We start from the raw sequence: 15394 nt of genomic DNA, 5'->3' as shown, positions 1-15394 counted from the left end.
AGTTTCCAGTTAAATATAAAATAGTTTAAAATATTTCTTTCCAATAATATCATTCCTACAAAGAAGCTCTCTTTGAAATAATTTTAATAACAACTGACTTTCTCCACTCCCACTTGCTACCCCCATAGCTTATTTAATTCAGAACCACCAGAGTAGTACTGTTAAAATGTTTGTCAGAGCCCATGACTTTTCCATTTAAAAACTTACAGTGGCTTCCAATCTCAATCAGTATAAAATTCAAAACCCTAACTGTGGACTATAAAGTTCACATGACATGGCCTCTTGTTACCTCTCAATGAAACTTTTACTACTCCCCCTTGTCAACTGAATTCCAACCACAATAGCTTTGCCTCCTTGCTAGTATCTGAATATAACATGTACATGCCCACCTCAGAATCCTCACCCTTACTCTTCTGTCATGACTTACTTTCACTTCATTCAGGTCTCTGTTCAGATGTTAGAAACTATTCCTGATCTTTACAGTAGTCTCAGCCTCTACTACTGTCTATCTCCTTATGCTGCCTTATTTTTCCTCATAGTATCTACCAACTGACCACTGGGAGACATGTCTCCGTGCATCTTTCATTTCTGCATATTTTGCAAGCCAGGAGCTAACTGACATCCCCACCCAACCCACCACTTTTTTTTTTTTTTCTGTACTATCTTTTCAAAGATCTTTCTATAGCAAATATCTTGGTAGATACACAAAATATCTTTTCCTGCAGCAAGGGACAGGCATGCTTACCATCCATTATAAAAGATTCAGCTTCCCTAAGCTCAGGGCTCCTCTTCTACAACCCACTCAATTATGTGCAGGTCTCATCTAGTTCTCTCCCAATTGCCCCAGGGGAACTGGGACTCGGGAAACCAATACAAAAAAAAGTTGATCCTATGGCTACTGCTATTGCTGTGAGTAGAAGTCTTACATCTTCAGTTGCCATTCATAAAACTGACAGGTTACAAGTAGGGTAAATATCGTAGGCCCTTCATAGTTCTTGACATTGACATTACATATTGAATTTCTCTCTATTTTTTTTTCTCCTGACTAATGTTTCATTGATTGCTATATCCTCATTTCTCTATAGGTTTCAAAGCACTTTTACAAATAGTATCATCTGACCTTCAAAAATCCCTGTGGAACATTTTCTATTTCAATTTAATAGGGAAGACACTGATCCAGAAAGGTTAAAGGACAAACCCAAGATTAGCACAACAGATCAGTCACAGAATAATAGCAATTAGAATCCAGGTCTAATTCCTAATTTGTTATTAACTTGTGACTACTTCTTAAAAGACAACTACTATACTGTACATTCTGTGAGACAGAAGAATAATCACCCACTGATACTAGATGGCAAATTCCTTACGTGGTATCACATAAAAACACAAAAATGTCAATGAATAATAAAACTGAGTACCCAAATAAGCACCTGTAAGACACTGAAATGTATGTCTTTTGGGGTTCTTTTATTATACATTACGGCAGGTGAATGATCATGCGACAAAACTAGATTCTACTCTTACAGTAATAGCCACTTCCTTTGTGTCTAAAGGAAGACATCTTAAGAAAATACCCAAAAAAGTTTCCTTTGTAACCAGAATTTTCATCTTTGCAAGAATTAAGAGTGCTTCCACATAAACTTCATTAATCTGAAAGGTTCCAGATAATATTAACGCTGCTTATACAACTCTCAAGATAAGTAATAAAGAAGCATTTATTACTAGCTTTTTATCTATAATGTGAGCAAAAGACTCAAAGAGAAGTCTGTATACAACTTGTCAGTCATTTATAATTCACACCTTACCACTTCCAGGAAGACTGAAGGGAAAAAAAGTCTGAGAGCATAAGAAGAGATTTCATATACAAGAGAAGTGTCAAGTTATATAAGATACCTGATTTTAAAAGCCCTATATTCCCAAGTAGAGTAAATCTGCAAAATCACTAATAGATATGGTCTATGGTTCAGAGTTCTAATATGCTTATAAATCCATTAATATGCTTATAAATCTATATGCATCTATAAGCATATAGATTTATAAGCATGCTTATAAATCTATATGCATCTATAAGCACATAGATTTATAAGCATGCTTATAAATCTATTAATATGCTTATATTATATATGCTTATATTAGAAATGTATTAATATGCTAATTAATAGGCATATAGATTTATAAGCATATCAGATATTATAAATCTATAATATAGATTTATAAGCATAGATTATTATAACAGTATATAATCACCTTCAAGGTTCGTAAGCTATAAAACTTGATTATTACATTGCACAAATACAGCTAAAATGATGACGACTAAGTAGTTAAAATTTTACCCTTAAGTAAAGAAAACTGAAGAAAAGTTGAAAAAGAATCAAAATATTATAAAGGAAAACAATAAAGTTTAATAAATTACTAAGGTAAAAAAATTGTTTTATAAGGCAATTTTAACTCAATTATTCCCATTTCACTTACTGTGTAAGTTATAGCTGCCAACATTCCGATCAAGGTCAGAGAACTGATAGAAAATGACAACGCAGCTAAACCATCTGTGAAGAAAGAAAACTGTTAAAATGTACATATACACTACTCAAATACTTATATTTGGCAAATTAACATAGAAAGTTGAGCTGCTTACACATTTTGAAGAAATAAAAACCACCATGTATTACCGTATTCTTGAAGTGCTAACTCCAAGTGGAGAAAAGAGTTTCTAAAGGACTCTTTAAAACTGATTTGTGAAAATCTTTCAGACTAGCTGAGATTTTCTTTCCTTCACCTCTTAAAATTAAGAGGAAAATTATTGGCTAATTATTGGGCCCAAAAGAGATCAGTAAAATACCAGATGCTCAAAAGGTGATTAAAAGATCACATGGCCTTTCTTAATGGCAGACCCTGAGAAATAACATTTCATAGGAAAGCTACTGACCTTGACTCTTTCTCCCTTCTCCCCTCACTCAGTCTTGAGACTTCTAGTTTCTTTGATCTTAATTTTCAAATCAGTTCTTAATAAGACAGTCAAAACTAAAATCTTAATTAAATTTCACTTTTAACTTGAAAGGACAAGCTTGCCCACTTGGCAGAAAAATAAAAGCAAACACAACTAGAAAATAGATTCAAAAATACACACACACACACACACAAAATACTATGCTAATTAGTTGGATTTAGGAAATTATCTAAAGGAAGGTCAAAGAGTGAGGGGCAGGAATGACACTTCCACATAAATATATCAAATTATGTAATAAAATACTATGCAAATTTGAATATTCTTAGGTAGGAGCAATACTTTTTCCAGTTTTAATACAGGTCCTATTAGGCCTGTATTGATCGAGTTTAAATGCAAGTCCTATGGAACCAAATACAAAGTTTCGATTAATTTAATGTATTAACACTAATCTTTTATGAGTACTAATAAAATTATAATGATCTATCATCTTAAAACTCATGTCTCAGTTTTGTATAACACATAAAGAGAGCATATTATTAACAAATTCACAATCACGCAAGGCAAATTTTTAAGCCTTAATTTTTTAAAACGACTTTTTATCAAATCAAAGACATTTTGATGCTGTTACTTTATTGATCATACCAGAAGTATCAACAGAACGTGTTCATATAACTAGGAGGGGTCTGACATCTGGCTGATAATAATTTTAAGGTACTATCACTTGTAAAACATATCTCCCAAACAGAGATGTAAAAATCTGAAAAATTATGTGCCTTAGAAATGATAAAATAGACATGCTGACATATTTGGCCAATCAAAATGTTAATATTACTAATAGTCAAAATCATCTGAACCAAATAACTCAAAATTGATCATTACTAATTATTCCCATTTGGGTAAAAGATGAATAAAAACATGTGCTGAAGATACTTGAAGATGCATTATCTTTATATGTTAGGGGGTCTTTGATCTGGGCATATACATCTTTATGATATAATAAATCCTATTGTAAACAAGTTGTAGTATAGTCACAAAATGCATTACTCTGCTGCAATAAAAAGGAACTACTAATACAAATGAATTTTAAAACATTATTTCATGAAAAATGCCAGGCATACACAAAAAAGAATCATTAATAAATGGAATCAGAATTCCACTTACAATATTCAAAAAAAGCAAAACTAATATAACTAATATATAGTGGCAGAAATTGTAACAATGGTGCCTCTCCTGGGAGATGATATTAACTGAACGACATACTGCAAAAAAATTGCTGGAGTGATGGATGTGTTCTGTACCTTGACTGCAATCGGTTACAATGACTACATGTATCATGAGATCTATGCATTTTACTACATATAAAGCATTTTCTTAAAAAAGGTTATATAGGCCAGGTGCAGTGACTCATGTCTGTAATCCCAGAACTTTGGGAGGCCAAGGTGGGCGGATTACAAGGTCAGGAGTTCGAGACAAGCCTGGCCAATATGGTGAAACCCCATCTCTACTAAAAATACAAAAATTAGCTGAGCATGGTGGCGGCTACTCAGGAGGCTGAGGCAGAAGAATCACTTGAAACAGCAGAGGTTGTAGTGAGCCAAGATCACGCCACTGCACTCTAGCCTGGGTGACAGAGCAAGACTCCATCTCAATCAATCAATCCAATCAATCAATCAATCAATCAATCAATAAAAAGGTTTATACCCTTGATGCCTGAAAAATGCAATGCAAGGAGGCGGGATGAGAGACAAAAGGACTGAAAATTAAGAATAGTTGCGTAACTGTTTTGGACTTACATAGCTGATCTAGAGTGATAAGTAACATGTATACTAGAATATGGTGTTTAACATTGGAGACAAAAAAAATAAATACAGACTAAAGAGAATGGAATTACAAAAAAACAGAATAATGCTACCTATCTAATCACCAATTCAAGTTATACTAATACTCAAAGTATAACTTATGAAATAACGTTTAGGGTAGAAGAGTAGTTACTCAAGATATCTAAAGGAGTTAACTCCAAGAAAAGAAGCTATTAATTTATCAGCGATAGAATCAAGGTACATAAATCTGACGATTCAGTATTAGTAGATGCCAGGCCTGCTACCCTTATTCTTGCTAGTATCAGTAAGATATTAATGAATCACAATTTACAACATGAGATCTTAAGTGGAAATTAAGAAAATTAAGAACTCATACAGCAGACTGCAAGACTTAATTTAATCATTGTTTAGTATTGTACCTGGGTAAAAAGAAAGAAGTACTGATCAAAGAATGTATAGTACCTATTAGAATAGTCAAAAAAGCAATTTTTCTGCATAATATTTATAGAATAAGTACACTAGGTATCTTTGAAAATAAGGTTACTATGTTCAAATGCACAAGGAATTTTAATATGATACACAGTATTTTAACATCACTTTCTAACGCCACAAGTTAGTTTATTTCAATGATAAGCAACTTTTCTTAATCTAACCCATGAGCCTTTTTTTCTGTAAAACTAGGTCACACAGGAGAATGTTAAGGAAAACTTCTAAAAGCCTGCCAAAATATTTTGATGAGGTAAACCTTTATAAAACAGTATTTTAATTCATACAAAACCTCTGTAAATTATATTTTATATAAAGATGATTTAATCTCAAACAAAAACCATAAGGTTTCTCTCTTACTAATTAAAAATTAAAAATAAAACCCAATATACCCAGTATATCTTCCTAACATATTATTTTATATTATCCTAAAGTGAATTAGAAATTATAGCAGCCTCACTGCTAAATCACTTGAGAAGATTAAATTTTCTTTCAACATGTAATTTTATGAAGAGGTCAAGAAAATGCTACGTAATAGCTAGAAGCTAAAAGCAAACCTTAAGAACGCCAATACTTCTACTTTGTCGAAGAGTCAAGAAAGTAGCACATAATAGCTTAGAAGGCTAAAAGCAACCTTAAGAACGCAATACTTCTAATTTTCTAGCATTAGGTTCAAAACAACGATAGAAAAGCGGGGGCGCCCATGTTAAGATCTTCTTTTCTTTTTTTTTTTTTCTTTTGACGACAAAGTCTCGCATGCCTTGCTCAGTCCCCCAGGCTGGAATGCATGGCGCAATCCAGCTGCACTGCAACCTCCCACCTCCTGGGGTCCACAGCAGATTCTCTGCCCTCACCCGCGCGCGAGCGCGCAGCTTCTCGGGACTTACAGGCCCTCGCCACTGCACCCAGCTAACTTTTATATTTTTAGGTAGAACCGGGGTTTGGCCACCGTTGGCCAAGCTGGGTCTCAAAACTCCTAACTTGTGATCACCCCAACCCCTCAGCTCCCAAAAGTGCGGGATTACAGGCATGAGCCTCACCACACCAGCCTGGGGTTAATTCCTTACCAAAATACACAAATAGACGGGGGGGGGGGGGGGGGGGGGTGCTTCTCAAACAATTCAAAGTATCAGGAAATATGAATTACTAAGTTTTTAAAAAAAAACGATACCCGCGCCTACTCTTCTCTTCTCGCTCCATCGCACTTCCCTTTTTCCATCCTTGCTTTATTCTCTCGTTATTGGGGAACATTCAATGGACAAAGGCACTACAAAAGACCAAAATAATTGTTTTAATAGCTTTAAAGATAAAATGTTAAATTAGATAGTTTGAAACTCAAGTTATTTTTCTTCAAAACAATAAATAAAATCTGTACTATGCACAGAGGGGAGTGAAGAGTTAAATACCTATGCATTTACTTCATTACAAATTTGTTTTAATAGTTGCATTCAGTAAAATTTCCCTTGTAATCTCATATGTTTTCTGCACTTAAAATACTTTATTATACTTTAATAAAGCTGGGAAAAAACAAAAAATAAATATATAATATTTTGAGAATGGACCATAGGTTTTAGATGATCAAAACAATCCACAAAAAAGGTTAAGGACATCTGTATTAAATCAGTAAAGCAGAATGTACATGTATGTAATTATTTAAGAAACAAAAGAAATATATTAGAATAAACAGTAAATGTCTCACTGTGGAATCAGAAGTGATTATTACTTTTTTATTAGTATTTTTCTATTAATATATCTTTCAAGATTCTATCCAACAGACACAATGAAAGTAGTTTCAAAACTATTTGTTTTTCAACCCACAGGTGAAGAGGAACTGTAGAAATAATAGAGATAGCTAGCATCCTAGGACCTGCTGTATGATCTCAGACTGGGAAAAGGTAGAATAAATAAATGTTCACTTTATTACCTAGCCCATATCAATAACAAGAAGATAATCAAGAGACTAAGGTAAAGAGCTGGGTATCCCTTAGGTTGTATATGGGTAGGAACAAACAGGACTAGGAAGTAAAAAAAAAAGAAAAAAAGAATCCCTATTTCCTGCTGCTACTGATAACTCTTGTTTTAAAAATGACTGGGCACAGCATGTCAGGAGGTTAAATTTCTAACAATCTGCATTGACTTCAGTTTACTATATTGTTATTAATCCTCGAGACTTATTTCTCCCCACTTTTAGAAAAAAAAAGGTGCTTACTCACAGGCATAGAGGAATAAATGCAGAAAGTTTATTATTTGTTGACCGAGGTATGAAATCAAACAAATGAGAGCAGAGGTGTGGAATCAAGAAATAAAATTATAACATTTTTGTATATTATACATCCATGACACAAATATAAACTAAGCAAGAAAAAACTACCTATATGATATTCCTTTATTTGAACAGAGTTTGTTCTGGATATCCCAGAAAGTATGTTCTGAACTTGTTAGTTGGGAATAACCAATCTGTGAGAGTGGGAAAACAAAAATTTCTATGTTGTACAAAATACCACCTATCGTACTATTAAAAAAGAAATATGTATTAGGATATCTAAAAATAGCATTCATACTCATAGGGCTCAATATGCAATATTCTAAAACTCAGTCTGTCAGTTTTACGTAATCAAAGATATTGTACAGAAAGAGAAGAAAATTAATTAATTCTTGCTCTTGATGACACACGTTCAACTCCTGAGCAGAATTATCTAGTAGTTCAAATATTCAAAAGAGAGTAACACCAGAGGGAACCTTATATAACCAAAAAAAAATTAAAAAGACTAAAAAGACTAACTGACCCACACTACTATCAGAATGACTTCAGGAAAATACTTCGAAAGCATCCATCAGAGAGTAACATTTGAGCACTTGGTATTTTAGGTACAAACGAACGCACAAATTCAAAGCAGGTTCCTAAATCACTTTACCACCAGGATTTTATAATCTAAAAAACAGACCTAAAATATTTTCACATAAACTAAGAAAACATCCATAAGTTGAACTCAAAATATGGCAAAGGCACTAATTAATCAACAGACCCTGGCCTTAATTCTGCAGGACATTGATGAACCAGGCTTTCCTTTTTCAATGGAACTGATGTAGGGTAAGAAGACCCAGAGGGCAGAGCAGCACCTGACTGGTATAAAAGCATGTCAACCTTTTAACCATCAGAAAGAATAAACCACTGTTCATTGGCCAAATAGCAGCCCCACAGACAAAGATCTATAAAGAAAAAGAAATGCCTACCAACAGATGAAAAGGTAACTGAAGTCAAATAAAGTTATAATACAGATATATCAGTTCTGAGGAAAGAGACAGCAGTTAAGATTATCAGGTATTTAGCATACTAAATGAAATGGTGATGACATTAAAGTAACCAAGAGTTAGTATACAATGGGATTTGTGTGGTAGAAAGGTTCACATACTTTTAAAATTTCAGCCCTTCTAGAAAAAAATAAATGTATACAGAGCACCTCAGCTTCCAAAAACACAAAGTATTAGATTAAGCCATTTATGCCTAGTGTTCCATTATTGGAATATTACGCTTGTGGGAGTTATTTATATTTCACTGCTCAAGGTCATCACCAAAGTCTGATTTTTCACTAAAAAAATTTGCAACCTCTGGCATAAATGGGTTAAAATATAAACTAGAGTCTAGTAAGACAATACTTTTCCCTCATGCCCTTGAAAATAATAAAACTAAAAAACTGCTTAGTAAAAATATTTTCTACCCAATCTGATTCACTGAATTAGCTTAACACACATTATCTCTTCAGAAAGAGACAAAGAAAAAGCTAATGAATTTCAGTAGATATGAAATGGAAATGATGAATTCAGCAGAACTGAAAATAAGATGTTCACTTCTTACACTCCATCACCAAGTCAATTCATATTTATCTTCCAAATAGCTTATGTTTCTTCCTCTCTGTTCTCTTGGTAACCACTGTAGTTCCAAAGCTCACCTGAACTTATATAATGGCTACTTAACTGATCTTCCTACCTACTATTTACATACCACTTTTCCAACCCAACACCCAAAATCCTCTTGCAATACATCCTCCACAGTGCTGTAACTCTTTTTTTTTTTTTTTTTTTTTTTTTTTTTGAGACGGAGTGTCACTCTGTTGCCAGGATGGAGTGCAGTGGCTCAATCTCAGCTCACTGCAACCTCCGCCTCCCAGGTTCAAGCTGTTCTCCTGCCTTAGCCTCCCAAGTAGCTAGGATTACAGGTGCACACCACTATGCCCAGCTAATTTTTGTACTTTTAGTAGAATTCACTATGTTGGCCAGCATGGTCTTGATCTCTTGACCTCGTGATCCACCTGCCTCGACCTCCCAAAGTGCGGGAATTACGGGCAGGAGTCACCACGCCCGGCCCACAGTGCTGTAACTCTTAAAGTCATATATATTTATTTTCATGCATTCATGCACACAAATATATATACATCTTCACTGCCTTTCAATTACTCAGTAGGATAAAATTAAAAATTTCTTAAATATGGCATGTAAGACCCAGAGTCTACTTACCTGGCTAATGTCATACCCTGTCACTTGCCCACAGGAACACTTGAAACATCACATTACCCTTCTTTTTTTGAGGGGAGGGGAAATCTAAATTCACATCATACTTTTTATGTCATTCTTCAAACACTCCATGCTAACCTCAGCCTCCCAGTTAATATATTTTATAGACTGAATTGTGTTCCCTAAAAATTCATATGTTGCTGGCTCTCTGCTCCTCCATTCTATAGAGAGCCTCATCTTTGCAGCAGCACCAGCCACATCACTGAGACATCATGGTGGAAATGAAGGGCAGAGTAAATGGATTTGGTCATAGTGGTGCCTGGTCACCAGAGCTCCTTTTAACCCTGGCAAAGGGAATATTGTTGCCATCATTGACCCCTCAGTGACCTTAACTATATGGCCTAAATGTTCCAACATGACTCCACCCATGGCAAGTTGTAGGGCACTGTCAAGGCTGAGAACTGGAAGCTTGTCATCAATGGAAATCCCATCACCCTCTTCTTACAGGTGCAAGATTTCACCAAAATTAAATGGGGTGATTTGGGCGCTGATAATGTTGTGAAGTCTACCAACATCTTTACTACCATGAAGGAGGCTGAGATTCTCTTAGAGCAGGGAGCCAAAAGGATCCTCATCTCTGCCCCTTCTGCTGATACCCCCATGTGATGGGCCTGAACCATGAGAAGTACAAAAATGGCATTAAGATGGTCAGCAATGCCTCCCGCACTATCAACTGCTTCATCACCCTGGACAACTGTGGCATCATGGAGGGACTAATGACCACAGTTCAAGCCATCACTGGCACTCAGAAGACCATGAATGGCCCCTTTGGGAAACTGTGGTGTGACAGCTGTGGGGCTCTCCAGAACATCATCCCTGCCTCTACCTGTGTTGCCAAGGCTGTGGGCAAGGTCATCCCTGAGCTACAGGAAGCTTACTGGCATAACTTTCCATGTCCCCACTGCCAATGTGTTGGTTGTGGACCTGATGTGCCATCTGGAGAAACTTGTCAAATATGATGACATAAAGAAGATAGTAAAGCAGGCATTGGAGGGTCCCCTCAAAGGCATCCTCGACTACCCTGAGCAACAGGTTGTCTCTTCCAACTTTACTAGTGATACTCTTTCACCTTCGATGCTGGGCTGGCCTGCCTTCAACAACTACTTTTTCAAACTCGTTTTCTGGTATGACAACGAATTTGGTTACAGCAACAGGGTGGTGGAACTCATGTTCCACCTGGCTTCCAAGGGGTAAGAGCCCCTGGATCACCAGCTTCAGCAAGAGCACAATAGGGAGAGAGAGGCCCTCAGCTGATGGGGAGTCCCTGCCGCACTCAGTCACCCACCACATTGAGAATCTCCCCTGGTCACAGTTTCCGTGCCAGACCCCCTGAAGAAGGAGGAACCTAGGGAGTACCACTTTGTCATGTACTATCAATAAAATCCCCTGTACTCAACTCTCCAAACGAAAGAAAAAAGAAAATCCCTATGTTGAAGCCCTAACTCCCAATGTAATGGTATTTGGATACAGGTCCTTTAGCAAGGGAATTAGGGTTAAATGAAGTCAAAAGGGTGGGGCCCTAATTATCCCATGGCATCGGTGTCCTTATAAGAAGAGGAAGAGACACCAGAGAGTGCTCCTTCTCTCTCCCGCACCCTCTCACTCTCCCCCTTCCCTTCTCCCTCTGCAAGCACAAAGGAAAGGCCACGTGAAGACAGAGCAAGAAGGTGGCCTTCTATAAGCCAGGAAGAGAACTCTCACCAGAAACCAAACTTGCCAGCACCTTTAACGTAGACTTCTAGCTTCCAGAACCATGAGAAAATAAATGACTGTTATTTAAGCCACCCAGTCTATGATACTTTGTTATGGCAGCCAAAGCAGACGAAAACAATATACATGTTACTCATCTTTTTTATTTGTCAAGTCAGCTGACCAATTCCCATTCCTTCGAATCTCAACTCAAATATTACTTTCTCTTAGATCTCCTGATTCTTCAAGGCAGAGTAAGAGCCTGCTCCTCTACCATCAACATCTGGTATGTATCTCCTATCAGAGCACTTAAACATTGTAATTCAAGGTATGAATCTGCATGCCTCCACAACGTAAACCTAGAGGACAGAGACCATGGTCCTCTATCTTTAGCCCAAAGATCTAGCATAGTATCCAACACATAAGTGTTCCAAAAACATATGAGCTACATGAATCAGTTAAATCTAGATCACGGCTTTGCCATAAAATTATCTAGTTTTCTCTTAAAAGAAACTCTGAATATGCCACCTTCAAAAATATTTGAAGACCTTTTGTCAATCACTTAACCTAAATGCACACCTCATTCAAACATTTACATATGGTAATGAGAAGAACACTGTCCTAGATGGCTGAAACGCTAATAATCTTTAATTCACTACTCTTTTATTCTGACTGTTGCAAAGATTTGTAGTTTTATTGGTGATTCTCATTCATGTTCTAAAATAGGAGTTGGCAAACTACTGGTTGCCTGTGTTCATAAAGTTTTTCTAAAACACAGTCATGTTCTTTACGTATTGTCTGATTACTTCTGAGCTACAAGAGAGACACAGAGACCATACAGACAGTAAATCTAAAATACTATCTATGCTTTAAGAAAATTTTGCTGACTCCCACTCTAGATAATTCAGGTTTACATACAAGGGACATGTATGTTAACAAGGGAAATTAACATAAGTAGATTTAGCTTTCTTTAAAAAGCCAAAAAAATACTTTAGAAATATACTCGGTAGCTAAAATACATAGAAAAACCACTAAAAAAGTGCTTACAAAAGTACTCTTTTCATGACACATCAAGGCAGGTAAAAGAACTGAAAATATGACTTGACTATAAAACACACGCATCCTAAGAACTCCGGGAAATACAAAAAGTTACTCAACAATTTTATTCCTATTACAAGTTACATATAATAAGTAATTTTTTTAATTTATGGAAAGTTATGTATTGAAAATTGTGAGACTAAATTATAAACAGAAACTTCAAAAAATGTATTAACTCCTAATGTATTTCCTAACATAAAAAAAGAAAGACTAATGACCTATTTTTAACAAAGATAAATGTCTTCCATTAACAAGGATAAATTTTAGATGTACAAACAAATAAGCAAAATGTTACTGATATAAGTATAAAAACAAGAAGAATTAAGAAAGGAAATTCACTGACAAAGAGTTAAAGACTGATAGGGTCAAATCTGAAAAGATGCACAGACAAGGATTTTCATCAAAGTGTTATTTATAATAATGGGGAAACATTATAAATGTCTAAGCAGTTATTACTAGAAGATCACTTAAATATATTTTTGTATCCTTAGAAGGAAATGCAATGTAGTCAAAATTGATGGATCTACACTTACTATCCTGAAGAGATGCCCGCAATATGTTAACAAGTAGATTACCAAGAATTATATAAAATATAATCACATTTGTGTAAAACTAAAACATGTAGGGTACATGCAAGAAGGGAGGTGCACTCTGCATGCATTCAAGCACATAAAAATGTCTAGATGAAACGACATAGACAAAACTGTTAAATCGTGGCTATTGTTCCTTGGAGATACAGAGAGTGGATTGTTCTTTTTTTTTTACATTTTTTTTTCTTTCCTAGATTTTTCTGAATGATCCTTTTATTATTTTTTTCAAATAATTCTATTTCCATTTCATGGTTAAAAAAAAAAAAACAAGACTTACCCAACTAAAAGAAGCAGTGCACAAATCACAACAAATCCCAAAGTATACTTGAGTGCCGTTTTAATTTGCTAGATGCCAAGGAGAAAAAAGTATAACATTTAGAAAGCCCTTTAAAATATAAAATATTCTTGCAACAGTTTAACAGTACCTTCACATCAGATACACGCTTACAGTCAAAGGTTTCAACTAAGGTTGAAAACCTTAAAATTTAAAGAAAACGGATATACTACATCTTAAGTATCTTTGCAAAATATGAGATTTTTAAAATCTTTTCAATAGTTACGCTCTTATAAAAACCAAACCACCTAAAGTATAGTTGATTCTCCAGTAGGCATCTTTAGTAAAATTATCAGAATATGTAATACTCCCCCAGACAGCAATCAGAATCTACAATGCCCCATCCAATTCATCAAAATGGTTTATAACAATAATCAACACAATATACACGCTTTTGTTTGAGTATATACATGAGTATAAATATACTTGTATATATACTCATATATACATATATGTAAGTATATATACACATATATATTTATGTATTTATATTTATACACATACATATTTATGTATTTATGTATATGTGTATATGTGTATATATACTTACATAAATATATATTTCATACATATATAACATAAGCCAGGCACTGATAAGAACGTCACATATGTTAACTCATTTAATTCTCATAACAACTCTAAGATAGGTTGTTCTCATCTTTACTTTAGACATAAGGAAGCTGAAGTCCAGAGAAGTTAATAATCTCTCCTAAGGCGCATAACTTGGGAATTTAAAAACTATTTAAAAACTGTTTTGCTTGGTGCCTATAATATACTCCAAAGACAAGAAAAGCAAATAAAGACAAAGCTGGACATTCTGAATATGAATTAAAAATAATCTCATTTTAAATCAGTCAGAAATAACATTTGTGCTCTCAGACTAATGAAGCATCTAAAAATGATCTTTTAAAATTTGAATGAATGTTTCACATAGTAAGCTCTTATTCACAAAGGGGGTAAGATATTCCTTAGGAAAAAAACTGAAGAAAAGATAAAGAAGATCCTGAGATCAACCAAAGGGTAGAAGAATGTGCACTCTGGAAGAAGTGAAAGAGACTGCATAAATCTCATGGAGATTTTATTAAATTTGCAACTAGCTACCTTACTTTACATACCTTGGTTTTTCCAAATATAGAGTAATATAGTATCTGCAAATAACAATTTTGACTCTCTTTATAAATATTTAAATGTCTAATTTTTTTTCTCTAACACTACGTTGATTATCACTCTAGGAGTCATTTGAAATACTGTTAATTTACTTGCTCCTAATCTTAATGCCAATGCTCTTGAGGTTTTAAGCATGATTAAGCATGATGCTAGCTTTTGACTGAATATATTTATTTCTAATTTAAATACAAATGTAAACAAGGTATAAAACAAAATCCTGTAAGTCAAAAAGATAAGACATTTAGTCTTATTGTACAACTGTTCCCCTAAATTACAAAGTGTTCGATTTTGACATATACCTTTTAATATACATTTTTTTCTTTGACCTATTAATTGCTATATACTAATAGATTTCCTGATTTTCAGTCATCCATGCAATTGAGAGATAGGCCCAACTCAGTTATATAATATTAATATATTTCTAAGATTCTCCTGTATTATATTTACTATTATTTTAATTAAGATGTTTATACCAATACTTAAGTGATAATGATCTGCAGTTCTGAACACGCATGTGTGCTGTATTTGTCAGGTTTTTAAAAAGTCAGTCCTTTTTTTTTTTGAGACAGAGTCTCACTCTTGTCGCCCAGACTGGAGTGCAGTGGCGCAGTCTCGGCTCACTGCAACCTCCGCCTCCCGGGTTCAAGCAATTCTCCTGCCTCAGCCGCCAGAGTAGCTGGGATTACAGGCC

At 34.9% G+C, this 15394-nt stretch overlaps 1 protein-coding gene across 1 annotated transcript in view; it reads right to left on the bottom strand.

The window, feature by feature from the left end:
- The window catches only part of LMBRD1 (LMBR1 domain containing 1), a 131405-nt gene that overhangs the window by 68473 nt on the left and 47538 nt on the right, over positions 1 to 15394 (bottom strand). Inside the window, exons 5-7 of the mRNA XM_017859762.1 lie at positions 13480 to 13547; positions 10704 to 10846; positions 2473 to 2546 (exon numbers count right to left, since the gene is read on the bottom strand). Coding sequence (XP_017715251.1) covers positions 2473 to 2546; positions 10704 to 10846; positions 13480 to 13547 — 285 coding nt within the window. The remainder of the gene's footprint in view (positions 1 to 2472; positions 2547 to 10703; positions 10847 to 13479; positions 13548 to 15394) is intronic.

Source organism: Rhinopithecus bieti, unplaced genomic scaffold (genome assembly GCF_001698545.2).
Source record: "Rhinopithecus bieti isolate Rb0 unplaced genomic scaffold, ASM169854v2 scaffold_50350, whole genome shotgun sequence".
Taxonomy (NCBI): domain Eukaryota; kingdom Metazoa; phylum Chordata; class Mammalia; order Primates; family Cercopithecidae; genus Rhinopithecus; species Rhinopithecus bieti.
This window is presented reverse-complemented; position numbering and strand designations above follow the sequence as displayed.